This window comes from Pseudorca crassidens, chromosome 17 (assembly GCF_039906515.1).
Source record: "Pseudorca crassidens isolate mPseCra1 chromosome 17, mPseCra1.hap1, whole genome shotgun sequence".
NCBI lineage: Eukaryota > Metazoa > Chordata > Mammalia > Artiodactyla > Delphinidae > Pseudorca > Pseudorca crassidens.
The window spans coordinates 68,260,959-68,275,406 of NC_090312.1; the positions used below are offsets into that span (position 1 = coordinate 68,260,959).

Below are 14,448 nucleotides of genomic sequence, written 5' to 3' on the forward strand. Positions count from 1 at the left end.
TTAAGCTTATTCCTAAGTAGTTTACTCTTTTCGATGCTATTATAAATTGGATTGTTTTCCTAATATCCTTTTCAGATAGTTTGTTGTTAGTGTATAGAAATGCAAGTGACTTTTGTTTGTTAATTTTGTATCCCTCAGCTTTCCTGAATTCCTTTATTAGTTCTAACATTTTTTTGTGGAGTCTAGAGTTTTTGATATATATAAGATTATGCCATTTGAAAACAGGGACAGTTTTACTTTTTTCTTTCCAATCTAGATGCCTTTTCTTTCTAATTGCTCTGGCTAGGACTGCCAATACTATGTTGAATGGAAGTTGTAAGAGTGGGCATCCTTGCCTTGCTCCTGATCTTAGAGGAATGCTTTCAATTTTTACCTTTGATTATGTTAGCTATGGGCTTTTCATATACAGCCTTTTTTATGTTGAGGTAATTTCTCTCAGTTCCTAGTTTGTTGAAAGTTTTTAGTATGAAAGTGTGTTGAATTTTATCAAAAGCTTTTTCTGTATCTATTGAGATGAGCATGTGATTTTTTAATCTTTCATTCTGTAATGTGGTGTATCATATTAACTAATTTTTGTATGTTGAACCATCCTTGCATCCCAGAGATAAATCTCACTTGGTCATGGTGCATAATGGTAATAGTTTTGAGAGAATCCTAAGCATTACATTGTCATGTACATGATAATTTGCTGTTGAACCTTAGATTTTTTTATATTGCCAAATATCTGTAACCTCAAATTTGAAAGAATTCATTAAAATATAAAATATTTAAAAGAAAAAAGTCTTACAACTTATTTTAGCTATGTTCTTAAAGGCCTCTTGCTTTAAAATCCCAAGAATATGTATTTACGTGTTATAAGTAAACTTTTCATTTAAATCTATGTTAGTATTTAATTTGTATGATGGAAAACAATTTCTTTTTTTGTATTTTGTGTCCTGAATCCGGTGCAGCATCTTACTTTCATCAGCACTGTTGAAAAAAGAAGAAAAAATGCCAATGCTGCCTCCTGAAATCAAATTTGAACCTTCTAATGTCACCAGAAATTCCCTTGACAGTTGTTTTCTTTTTGAGAGAAGTTGGAGGAAAGCAGTTTTAGAAACACAAAAGATGAGGAAAGGTAACTTCATTTTATACTTATTTTACTTACAAAAATATAGAAGTAGTACCTTGAATTTACATGTACTTTTTTAATCAGTCAAGAGACATTAAATAATTTTTGTAACATTTAGGTAAGAAGGATAATACCATAGGCTTATGGAAAAGAAAAATGGAAGCAGATAAGGAATAATTTACTTAAGGTCATTCTATAACTCATGATAAAAAACAAATTCTAAAGAACTACTCTTGATCTCAGTGTAGTGCTACCTCTGTTGGATCATACTTCTTTTTGTAAGTCATGTTTGTTTTAAAATACCTCAAGTTGGTATTTATATTTTAAGAAACTCAAATCTTTAACAGCACCTTTTTGTATTAATAATTCTAACCCAAACTTTATTTTTTGAGTGAGCTATGTGGAAAGTATCTTATATCTTATAGTTGCTCAATAAAGACTAATTTCAGAACTTTTGACTTGTATATGAGTGTAATAACTTTCCCCCTTAATTTCAAATTATAATTGTATTTTTTGTTTATACTGAATTTTGCCTTTGGCTTTATTAATGGAGATAGAATTCTTGAAAACAGCAAAATTCAAACTCCCCAGCCATTTCATCACTCCTGGTTTTGACTGTGTGTTACTGTATTTTTTCATCGTTTTTACTAGATTCCTATTAAAGATACACCAGTTTATCTGTTCTCCTACCTCCAAATCTAATTACTGAAAAGAAACTCTACATGATTTTGATCAAGAGAAACTATTTTTTCCAAAAAAGAATAATCAAAGGTTGAAAAATAGCATTTTGAGCATTTAATATTACTCTAGTCCCATTAAATGCTATTTCTATTGCTATGCTAGATTTACTTAGTAGAGAAAGCTTAGAAAACAATTCTCTATGTTTAAAAATCATCCAAACCTTTAATCTCTTAATCTTCTTTTTCCATTTACTGTCTTCATTTTGAATTTTTTTTTAAAGAAAGAAAAATTTGAACAACGTCTTATACCAGTGATACCTGAGGTCAGTAGAAGAAGCCCTCCTGATGCTTCAGATGTTGCTGTTTATAGATTTGATGGGGGACTTTGCAGAGTGAAAGTTAAAATCAATGCCTGAAATGGAATTCTTTTCTCTCTCACTGCTAGCTCCGATAATCATGTATTTGTACCTCTTGATTTCTACACAAAAGCAGGAAGGTGAAAGGATTTAAAGTAGCAGATATTACAAGATTCTTGAAAGTGCCTTTAATCTGTCTTTCAATGTGAATGTATCTAATGTTCTGGGAATTCTGATTAAATAAAATAATGAAGGACAGTGATGACTATGGGAGATCTGTGAAGCTGCCCTTCTTCCTTTTTCTAATAGTTCTTAGCGCCTTAGTCAGCCTTGCCTACAGTCCCTGTCCTTGGAATTGAAAGGTATTCTCTTGGGAAAGATGCTAGCTCAATTACAGTAGCTTAATTTTATTTTCTTAATGACTGATTTGGTATATTTATTATACATTTTAGTATATAGTAAAAAAAATTATATACATTTAATTAAGAAGTAATACAGATGGTTATTATACTATTTTTAATTAGAATACACCACAGCATTTGGTCTAGAAGAATTCAAAGAATGTGTCAAAATGCCATATTTACCAGGATTGCAAAATTGCCAAAAAAGTGTAAGTTCCACTCCACCAGAGGTTCATAAAAGACTCCTGCATGCTGATACCGAGATGCCTCCTGTCAGGTAGGTCATTTCTTTTCGATTCTCTTTTGTTGAATATTTATTTATAGTAACACTGCTGAATGTAGAGGTTTTTCTGGCTAGTGAATCTAATTCTTTCTTGCCTACTATTTTTTGCATAAAGGATTTAATTTTAAAAAATCTCAATTAGCAATTTTATTCAGTTTGACCAGTAGGTACTTTTTTCTGTTTTCAAGTGACATTGCCAGAAGGAATTTAAGGACTTACTTAAAAAAATCTTTATTTCTTTAGCATAGATTGCTCATGAGAATATTGGAATTTTTAGCAATATAAATAAATGAACTCTTTGCAATATTAACAGGTTTCTGTACCCTGAATAGAGAACCTTGTGTTTCATTTCTAGTTTGACTGAAGTGGTGTGAGGGGAGATCCTGAATGAGATGTCAGCCTAATGAAGACCTTGCATTGCTATCAGATGAAATGAGTTTGTCAGCCAGAAAAGTCCCACTGACTTTGAATACTGGCATTTAAACACGTTATGATAAACACCTTTCCTACTTTAAATCAGGTTGCCTGACATAGCATTAAAAGAAAACTTCTTTCTCCAAAGGGACCTGTAAGTTAGTAAGACAGTCTCATATCCTATTTGGTTTCTGCTTTCATTTATTTATTTATTCATCAAGTATTTATTGAATGCCTAGTACTAATTCATTTTTCCAGCCTAAAAAAAGATGAAGCATTTATAGCAGGCTGAGTTGTAGCTCTCTTTAGGGGAGAATGTATATTTTCATATTATCTCCTGCCATAGTGTGCTTTGAAGTCATCTAGTTATGCATAGCACACACATATTGGAATTTCAGAATATATTTCTTGAGTTATCCACTAGTATTACTGGTCTCGTTAATTACTCTGGAAACAAATTTTGGTAATATAAATAAAGAATTAGAATATACTGAAAATGAAAAGTTGTGGATAGTTTATATCTAAATTATGAAAATAAGAACTTTGTAGAAAATTTGGGGAAAAAATAAAAATAATTATTTGATAATTTATCCATCCTAACATATCCATTTTTATTGTTGGAGGTTCTCTTCTACCCTCCTTCATTTTGGATTTTTATTGGAGTTGTGATTTTAGTGTACTTACAATTTTTTATTCTGCCCTTTTTTACTTAATATTACACGTATGCATTTTTTTCATGTTATGACATAATCTTCAAACAGTCTTTACTGGCCACATTATATTTCATTGTTAGAGCCATAGTTTATTTAATTTCCCTATTGTTGGACTTTCAAGTTGCTTTGACATTTTTTTGATTTTGCAAATAACACCATAATGAACAATAACATACATAAAGCTTTTCCCATCATTTTTTTTTTTTTTTTTTTGGCGGTACGCGGGCCTCTCACTGTTGTGGTCTCTCCCGTTGTGGAGCACAGGCTCTGGACGCGCAGACCCAGCGGCCATGGCTCACGGGCCCAGCCGCTCCGCGGCATGTGGGATCTTCCCGGACCGGGGCACGAACCCGTGTCCCCTAAATCGGCAGGCGGACTCTCAACCACTGCGCCACCAGGGAAGCCCCCCCCCCCATCATTTTTAATATCATTCGAGGACAGATTGTCAAGCTATAAAAATATAAAAAGCAAAATTACTCTTTCTGAAGTGAGGTTATGGTGAAATAAGGCAGAATCAGAGATGGCAGAAGAGAGATTGCGAGTTGCTAGTGGAGTAGATGGTAGCAGTTAAAGAGGAGGGATGGCAGGGATGTAGAAAGAGGAGACACCATTGGAAACATGAATATGAAACCTACTTAAGGGCAGTGAGTTTCCACTGTTACCGAGACACCTGTATCCCTGACACTTAGCTCACTCTTGACCTCTGGGCAAACGTATGTAGGGCTGCCTATGGCCGTGGACTTGTCTCAGTACAGACCAGTCTTTCAATGCATATGATCATCTTAAAGAAACTGGAAACCCAGAAAGCACCAACAATTAACCCATTGGGCCTCTAGATTTTAAGTCTTCAATTTGCTTCCTTTTTCATCCGATTTCAGTTCATTATTTTTTTCATTTGCAATTTGGCTGTTTGTGAAATGATCCCTTAATATTTTATGTTGACTTGAGTGTGAATTTACTTAATTTAATGAAGAATAATTTGACTATATTATATTCGTGTTATGACAAGTGTTCTTCAGACACAAAGTGGAAGAGTGGTGGCTGAGTGTCACACTGCTTATGAACTGCTTGGCGAACGTAAATGTTGGTTCTTTTCCCTGTGTCTTTATTTTAGCCATTCTACTGAGAACATGTCGGGTTGCCTACAAGTATTTTATTCTCTGCATATTGAACAACGCCTTGTGAAAGAACAGTCTTGGCAAAGCAGGGAAGTACTAATTTTTGTCTGTCTTGTATATAACCCTGTATCCTTTTTTTAAAAAAAATCTCCATATGTGGATATTTGATTTAAAAACTCTGATAAAAGTTTAGTGTGTTTTTAAATTTCTTAAATGATAAAATTTTTCAGTGAATCTCAAGGCATACTTTGGTAATATAACTGAAAATAGTCTTCGAGGTGAAGTGGATTTAAAAATTACAGCTATCCTGCGGTATGACAAACTGCCTCTAGCTGGCAGGCTAGCAGACCTGAAACGATGATTTGTGAGTTTAATTCCCTTAAATTAATATTATGAAACTGAAGCAATATAACCTCTCAACTCACCAGTGTTATCTTTAAAAGTTCCATGCAGCCAATACACAAAGATATTTGTTCTGATATTGGACACTGTTTTTTAAAAATGGATGTTCTATGTTTTTTGAAGGACATAAAGCCCTTCACGCTAAGGAGATGAATCATAGAATTTCAGTTATCAGTCAGTAGGTGGAAAAGAATCTGAGGAGTGTCCGTAGGGACCACTAAAACCTTATCACATAACAATCATTAAGGCTGGTCTTGAGTTCCAAACCTCAGTGTGAATACTAGGTCGGCTCATCTTGACTGTACCCATATTTGACAACTAGGAAGTGTGATGTTGCCATGGTAATAAGTTGCTAGGATACCTCCAAGCAGCCGTGTAAGCTGACTTCATTAAACTGTATCACATGGATTGAGAACTAATATATGTTTTGATTGAATAGAGAACAAAAAAAAAAAAGTTATAGCTGACTTCTAAAGTTTAATGAAGTTACAAGAAATTTGGAATTCTCATGGGTTATATCGCCCACAGCAGATTCAATCGTGACATATTTCCTCTAATAACCTACTCATTATCTATATCTATTCCAATAGGAACAAAAGTTAATTATGACAAAACTCAGATTGTGGTAATTAATAGGTAAAAAGAGCACAAATAACTGATAATTGGTATCTGGCATATCTAGATACCCTGTTCATCTAATCTTGAGTCCCTTCCTCTAGCATTTCCTGAATCATGATTAGTGATAAGATAAAGGTGGGAAAAGTCAGACCTAACACTCAGCCACTGGTATAATTTATTAACAAAAATCGAGATACTGAGTTGGTTCATATCTGCTTCTGATTGGATTATTTGTGATAGAAGGAGTTTCCTTGATAGAAGGAGTTTCCTTTCTTTAACGTTTATTTAATTTTCATATGATGTCCTTCAACAAGTGAATTTCACTGAAAGCAAGCTTCTTATCTCTTACTGTATTTAAAAAAATTAATGTACCCTGGATTTATGTAAGAGTGAATTTATGATAATATATAATTTTAGGTTAAAGAAGACTAAGCCAGCATGTACTGTGGCACTACTTCAGGAGAAATCAAAAGATAGGCTGGGTCATCTTTTTCTCCTACCCCATGTCTTATTAACTATTCCATACTTATCTTTTCTAAACTTCCTTTCTTTCCATTGCCTTAATTGTCTTTGTTTTGTTCATGTTTCTTTTAAGCTTTGTTTATAAACTTAGTGGATGTTGTGTTCAATATATACATACCATTATTATCTCACGTTGGAGGATGGAGGGAACAAAAAGTGCCTACCGAACTGAGAAGGCATCTTGAGACCAAAAGCTGAGGCGGGCAGCTCCACATAATCAATGGATCAGCTTATTATATGGTAACTTACTCACAGGATGGGATTGAGCGGACAGCCATCTGGAAACGTGTAGTCACACTCCACACTGCCGAGGGGTCATTGAGACAACTTTATAGTTAACCTAGGGCATGGGGAGTGTGTGCTTGAAAACAGGAAGTGTATTCCTAAGTCAAGATTTATGAATGGGTAACTATTCTCATGGGCGCCAGGAATATGTCAGGGAGGTCTTCATCATTGTTTGGAGGCTAACAGGGCATAGAGGTCACGTGGTCCTAATGATTATTAAGCAATATCTATTAACTACAAAGCCCTTAACAACAGAGAAGTGATTGACTGCACAGTACAGTCCCGGGTAAGGTCAGTGGGAGGACAGGAGAAACTGTGTGGACCCAAGATGGCATCAGTTATGCTAACAGGCATACCTCTCAGGACCCTGGGATAGGCCCTCATCATCTCTCATGTGGACCGTTGCATAACCTGCAAAATGGTCTTGCTTTAAGAGTTTCTGACCTTGGAAGTCCTTTAACACTACAACAAAAGCCTAAAACTTGGCCTCTAATCACATCACTCCCTTCTTCAAAAACAACTTGTTGGGCTTCCCTGGTGGCGCAGTGGTTGAGGGTCCGCCTGCCGATGCAGGGGATACGGCTTCGTGCCCTGGTCCGGGAAGATCCCACATGCCACAGAGCGGCTGGGCCCGTGAGCCATGGCCGCTGAGCCTGTGCGTCTGGAGCCTGTGCTCCGCGACGGGAGAGGCCACAACAGTGAGAGGCCCGCATACCACAAAAAACAAAAACAAAAACAAAAACAAAACAACTTGTTACCTACAGACTAAAGTATGAACTCCTTAGCTTGGCCTTGAACTCTTTACCGTCTTCCCCTAACTTTCCTTTCCAGCCTTATCTTCTAATTAATTTTTTCATGAACCTGTGTACCTATAACATCCAACTACAAAAACCTATCTATATGCCAACAGTTTGGGTTCCATAAAACTACTCCATGGTGACTAAGAGACTTTACAGCACCAAGGAGCATTTCCACCTATTTGGAGTATGAGTTTGTCCTTTGAAGCTTTAAAACCAGACATTCTCACTTCCACCTTTCTGATACATTTAATCAGAATTTTGTTTTTCAAAAACAGACACTGTTGAGTCAGTTAGTTACACTTTTAATGATGCCTACAAGATTTTGGAGAATTTCCTGGCATCTCTGGTATCTACACTTACTGCCTCATTCCTTGCTTCACGTGTTACAGATTCATGGGGCAACATATTAAAGGAACCATTTATGGCATATGACACAGTGCATATGTCTAGCATTTATGTTCTCCAATAAATTCTTAGCCATTTCCTGAAGTGATTTTACCCAAAGTCAGTGGTGAAGATTCTTGAGCTGTACAGTCAAACATCTTTCATTTTGTCATTATATTTTCTTGCCTTCTGTTGATTATTATCGAAATAGGATTTTTCAACAGTGACAGTATTAACATTTTGGACTGGATAATTCTGCTGTGGGGGTCTGTCCTGTGCATTGTAGGATGTTTAACAGCATCCATGACCTTTACTCACTAGATGCCACTAGCACCTCCCAAGGTGTGGTAACCAAAAATGTCTCCAGATGTTGCCCAATGTCTTTGGGGTGGCAAAATCACCCTCAACGGAGAAACACTGTTTTAAGCATTACATCTTTAACATTATATGTTACCTGTTACTTGTCCTTCAGACTATCAAGTGTTTCATCCTTTACCTGTGCACAACAGTTATTTCCTTACCAGCATAACATGTTTTAAACCTTACTTATTTTTAATTTTTGTCATAGTCATAGTTGTCTTCTTATAGTGCATTCATCACTTCCATGATTTTGCACTTATGGAGTAATGGAGTTAATAGAGCACCTCCAAACAAACAACAAAAATGAAAATTACTAAGTAAGACTTCTATTGAGATTGTCAGTGGCAGTCAGATTGATTTGTTAGCAGCTTTGTAAGTTTAGCCTGTGGAAGTTCATAAACTTCTTGGATATTTCCTTTATCTGAATTTCCATCAGCTATAAACAACTTCTGTAATCAACAGGTAACATGAAATAAAAATATAAATGTTAATTAGAACAAAAGACATTTGTTTTGCATCTTGGCCCAAATGAATATTTGCCTGCCTATTTTCCAGTAGGCCAACTTTATGGTTCTTCTGGGCTGGGTACTATGTCTTATTCACCTTTGTATCTCTGTAGTGCCTGTACCAATCCTACAACATATGGAGCCTTCAGTAAATATAAATACTTGTTGCTTTTCCTTCAGAGTCATATAAGAAGGCAGTTCATTCGTTCATTCATTCATTCACCAAACATGAATTTAGCATCTACTCTGTGCCATTCATTGTTCTAGTTCTTAGGCCTAGAGTACGTCTCTCAACAAAACAAAGATCCCTACCCTCGTGGAGCTTACATTCTAGTGAGAGAATACAGCCAACAAACATTAAATATAATAAACAAATCCATCACACAGTATATTAAAATACATACTATTTTTTTAACTTACTTTTAAAATTTTTATTTTATTTTATTTTTATTATTTCTGGTTGTGTTGGGTCTTCGTTGCTGTGCGCAGGCTTTCTCCACTTGCGATGAGTGAGGGGCTACTCTTCGTTGCAGTGCACGGGCTTCTCATTGCAGTGGCTTCTCTTGTTGCAGAGCACGGGCTCTAGGTGCATGGGCTTCAGTAGTTGCAGAATGCAGGCTCAGTAGTTGTGGCTCGCGGGCTCTAGAGCGCAAGCTCAGTAATTGTGGCACATGGGCTTAGTTGCTCCACGGCATGTGGGATCTTCCTGGACCAGGGACCGAATCCATGTCCCCTGCATTGGCAGGCGGATCCTTAAACACTGTTCCACCAGGGAAGGCCCAATACATAGTATTTTAAAAGGTGGAAGTGCAGTAGAAACAACAACAAAAAATAGAAAAGGGTAAGGTAGATCAGGAGATCTGGGGAGAGAAGGATGATTTACAATTTTAAATAGGGTGGTTGGCAATAATATTTGGGCAAAGATTTGAAAGAGGTGAGGGAGTTAAACTCTGGGAAAATGTTATTCTCTTGGGGCCAGCAAAGGTCCCAAGGTGGGATGGTACCTGACCTGTTGGAAAAAAACATCAGGAGTCAAGTATGGCTAATCTCAGAGGGTGGAAGATGAGGTAAGAGAGGTAAGGGAGTATCTGACCTTGTGGGGCCCTGAAAGGGACTTTATATTTAACTTTGATTGAAATGAGGAGCGATTACATGATTTTAACAGAAGAATGATTTTAATGTGATCTGATTTAAAGTTTGAAAGGATCATGTGGTCACACCTTTCAAAAAAATGGCCCAGAGAACTTCCATCTCTGATTATGATGGAATAACTTATATCAGACCAACTTTACTACCAAGAATTCGCCTAAGAGCTAATCATAAAAAATAATTTAGGGCTTCCCTGGTGGTGCAGTGGTTGAGAGTCCGCCTGCCGATGCAGGGGACGCGGGTTCGTGCCCTGGTCCGGGAGGATCCCACATGCCGCGGAGTGGCTGGGCCCGTGAGCCATGGCCGCTGAGCCTGTGCGTCCGGAGCCTGTGCTCCGCAGCGGGAGAGGCCACAACAGTGAGAGACCCGCGTACTGCAAAAAATAAATAAATAAATAAATAAAAATAATAACTTAAATATATTTTATGATATATAAAATAAGTATAAAAGTAATATATTACATATATATTAATATACAGTAAAAACATTTTTTAAAAAAATATAAAATAATAAAAGTATTTAAAAAACAGTGTTTTAAGTTGTCAAGAGCAATCATTTCCAACTCAAAAGGCTGAGATTCTGAAGGAATAACTGCAGAGAACTGAGCCCAAATGTCTGTGAGCAAATTCCCCAACAGGTGTTTGCCTGTTTCTAAGTGACATGTATGCTGGGTAATATTTTAGGACATGAAACAGAAAATAGCTTCTTGGAGGCTAAAGGACTGAGCAGAGATTTCAGTAACTTAGCATTTGCCAGGGAGACAGAGGTGGGAGTTGAAGGGAGTTTAAGGCTTGCCAAGATGGAAAGCCCTTGGCAAAGACAAGCTTTCAGTTGAAACTGTTGAAGAGCTACACACTGTAATAACGGCATACAATAGACTAGCTTTTAAAAAAGGCTAAAACCCCATTTTTTTTGACATTTGGCATGCTATTTATTTCATCTTTAGCTCATCCTTTTACACTTTCTATTTATTGTGTTAAAACCCAGTTTTGACTGGATTAAAGTGATATGCCTACCAGAAGAAAATTAAATTTTCTTTGGAAAACTATAAGATAAACCAGAGCCTTACAGGTTTGTGTACACAGTCTCAAGCATTCAATCAAAACTTATCAGACATTAAAAGAAATATACCTTGGACTTCCCTGGTGGCGCAGTTGTTAAGACTCCATCTGCCAATGCGGGAGACACGGGTTCGAGCCCTGGTCTGGGAAGATCCCACATGCCGCAAAGCCACTAAGCCCGTGTACCACAAATATTGAGCCTGCATGCCACAATTACTGAAGCCTGTGCACCTAGAGCCTGTGCTCCACAACAAGAGAAGCCACTGAAATGAGAAGGCTACACACCGCAATGAAGAGCAGCCACCACTCGCCACAACTAGAGAAAGCCCACATGCAGCAATGAAGACCCAATGCAGCCGTAAATAAGTAAATAAATAAATAAATTTTAAAAAGCACAACTTATCAGGCAAAGAATGACAAAAACCAAGAGAAGAAACAGACAATATCAGCAGACCTACAAAAGATCCAAATAGGCATTATTTGACAGGGATTTAAAAAACTATATTTAATATATTCAAGATAATAGAGAAAATGATGAAAAATTGTATCAGAGAATTAGAATCTATAAAAAATAAATAGAAATTATTGAGCTGAAAAATACAATAATAGATTAGATTTAACAGATGATAGGGCATAGGCAACAAAAGCAAAATGAACAAGTAGGATATATCAAACCTACAGGCTTTTGCACAGCAAAAGGAAACAACAAAATGAAAAGGCAGCATATGGAATGGGAGAAAATATTTGGAAACCATATATTTTATAAGGGGTTAATATCCAAAATATATAAGGAACTCCTACAACTCAATAGCAAAAAACCAAATAACCCAATTTAAAAGTGGGCAAAGGACCTAAGTAGACATTTTTCCAAAGAAGACATACAAATGGTAGTAGATACAGGAAAAGATGCATAACATCACTTGTCATCAGGGAAATGCAAATTAAAATGTAGAAAATAAAAGGAAGAAATAATAAAGAGCAGAAATCAATGAAGTAGAAAACAAATATTCAGTAGAGAAAATCAACAGAGCCAAAAGTTAGTTTTTTGAAAATGTGAATAAAATTGATAAATGTGCAGCAAGTCTGATGAGAGAGAGACAGAGAGAAAGAGACAGAGAGAGAGAGAAATTACCAATATTATATAAGAAAAGAGAAAACACAACTTAGAATTGACACTGGTGAATTCTTCCAACATTTAAAAAAAAAACAAACTATGTTACATAAATTATTCCAGAAAATAGGAGAAGAGGGAACACTTAAAGACCCAGTTTATGAGGTCTCTAACCTTGATTCTAAAACCTAGCTTTGACATTATAAGAAAGTAAAATTATGGACCAATTTTTCCTATAAAATAGAAGTAAAAATTCTAAACAAGACACTACCAATTCAAATTCAGCGATACATAAGAAGGATAATGCAACACAATCATATCAGATTTACCTAAGGCATGCGAGATTGATTTAACGTTAGAAAAGCAATCGGTGTCATTCATCTTATTAATAGAATGAAGGAGAAATCTCATATGTTCACTTTAATAATTGCAAAAGATATTTTAATGAAATTCTATATTCATGATTAAAAATATTTTTAGCAAACTATGAGAAGGGAACTTTCCTAATTTGATACAGATTATCTTTTTTTAAACTCCTACAGTAAACAGTATACTCTTAAACAATTAATGGGTCAAAGAAGAAATCACAAGGGAATTTAGAAAATATCTGGGGACAAATGAAAACAGAAATATAACCTACCTATAGATTGCAGCAAAAGCAGTGCTAAGAGGGAAATTTATGGTAAACACATAAAAAAAGGAAAAAGATTTTGAATGAACAACATAAACTTATACCTCAAGAAACTAGAAAAAGAAGAATAAACTAAGCCCAAACTTACAAGAAGGAAGAAAATAATAAGATTAGAGAAGAGATAAATGAAATAGAGAACAGAAAACAAATCAACAGAATGAAGATTTAGTTTTTAGAAAAGATGAGCAAAGTTGACAAATCCTTGGTTAGACTAAGAAAAAAAGCAGAGAAGACTCAAATAGCTAAAATTGAGAATGAAAGAAGAGACATTTTAACTGATCACAGAAATAAAAAGGATTATAAGAGGCTACTGTGAACAATTATATGTCAACAAATTGGGTAACCTAGAAAAAAATGGATAAATGTATAGAAATATACAGCCTACCAAGATTAAATCATGAACAAATAAAAAACTGAACAGACCTATAACTAATGAGGAGATTGAAGCAGTTATCAAAAACATCCCAACAAAAACAAAAAAGCCCAGAAATCTAGGGTAAGAGGATTATAATTTAAAGATGACCAGAAAGTTGCACATTTGCTCATATCTTATTGGTTCATACTTATTAACAAAGCTCTACTTAGCTCTGAAGCAAGCTGAGAAATGTAATCTCTACCTGGATGACCTTGCGCTCAGTAAAATCCTGTTTTGGAAGGAGTAAAAAGTTTTGAAAAGATCATTAGTAGTCTGCCATAATTCTTTTTTTTTTTTGCGGTACACGGGCCTCTCACTGTTGTGGCCTCTCCCGCTGCGGAGCACAGGCTCCGGACGCACAGGCTCAGCGGCCATGGCTCACGGTCCCAGCCACTCCGCGGCATGTGGGATCCTCCTGGACTGGGGCACGAACCCGTGTCCTCTGCATCGGCAGGCGGACTCTCAACCACTGCGCCACCAGGGAAGCCCCATAATTCTTTTATAATTAAAATTTCTAACATTCTATTACAGATATTTGGAAATATAGTTAATTTTTGCAATTTGATCCACATTGCTAAAGTCCCTTATTATTTCTTGATATATATTATACATTTTATACTGTGTATACATACATATTATATATGATATATATAAATTTTTGAGTTCTCTACATAGATTATCATAATCATATGTGAATAATGTCAGTGTTATTCTTTCTTTCCAAATCCTATGCCTTTATTTTTCTGATTTTTCTAAGCTGGCTAGAACCACCAATACAATAGTGAAGAGAAATGAAAAGTCAGCATCTTTGACTTGTTTCTGATTTTAAAGGAAATGCTTTTAATGTCTTCTCATAAAGAATGACGTTTGATATATGTTTTGGGTAGATATCCTTTATCAAGGTAAAGAAGTTCCCTTTAACTTTAATTTGCTGAGAGTTTTGTTTTTTGTTTGTTTTGTTTTGGGTTTTTTTGTTTTTTTAAATATAAATGAAAGTTTAATTTTATCAAACATTTTTCTGAATGTGATTTTCTGTTTAATTTTTTTAAATAAATTTCTCATATTTTT

At 35.5% G+C, this 14,448-nt stretch overlaps 1 protein-coding gene across 5 annotated transcripts in view; it reads left to right on the plus strand.

Annotated features, from left to right (window-relative positions):
* The window catches only part of C17H8orf89 (chromosome 17 C8orf89 homolog), a 78,653-nt gene that overhangs the window by 21,100 nt on the left and 43,105 nt on the right, over positions 1-14,448 (plus strand). For 3 of the 5 annotated variants that reach the window (XR_010936465.1, XR_010936464.1, XR_010936463.1), the window contains exons 1-3: positions 2,076-2,114; positions 2,672-2,825; positions 5,073-6,858. Coding sequence is in view for 1 of the 5 variants with exons in the window: in XM_067712063.1 (XP_067568164.1) it covers positions 951-1,117; positions 2,672-2,825; positions 6,514-6,578 (386 nt within the window). In the remaining 4 variants the exon portion in view is untranslated. Of the gene's footprint in view, positions 1-950; positions 1,118-2,075; positions 2,115-2,671; positions 2,826-5,072; positions 7,428-14,448 lie in introns of those variants that run through there. The other 2 variants (XM_067712063.1, XR_010936466.1) reach the window with 2 other exon arrangements.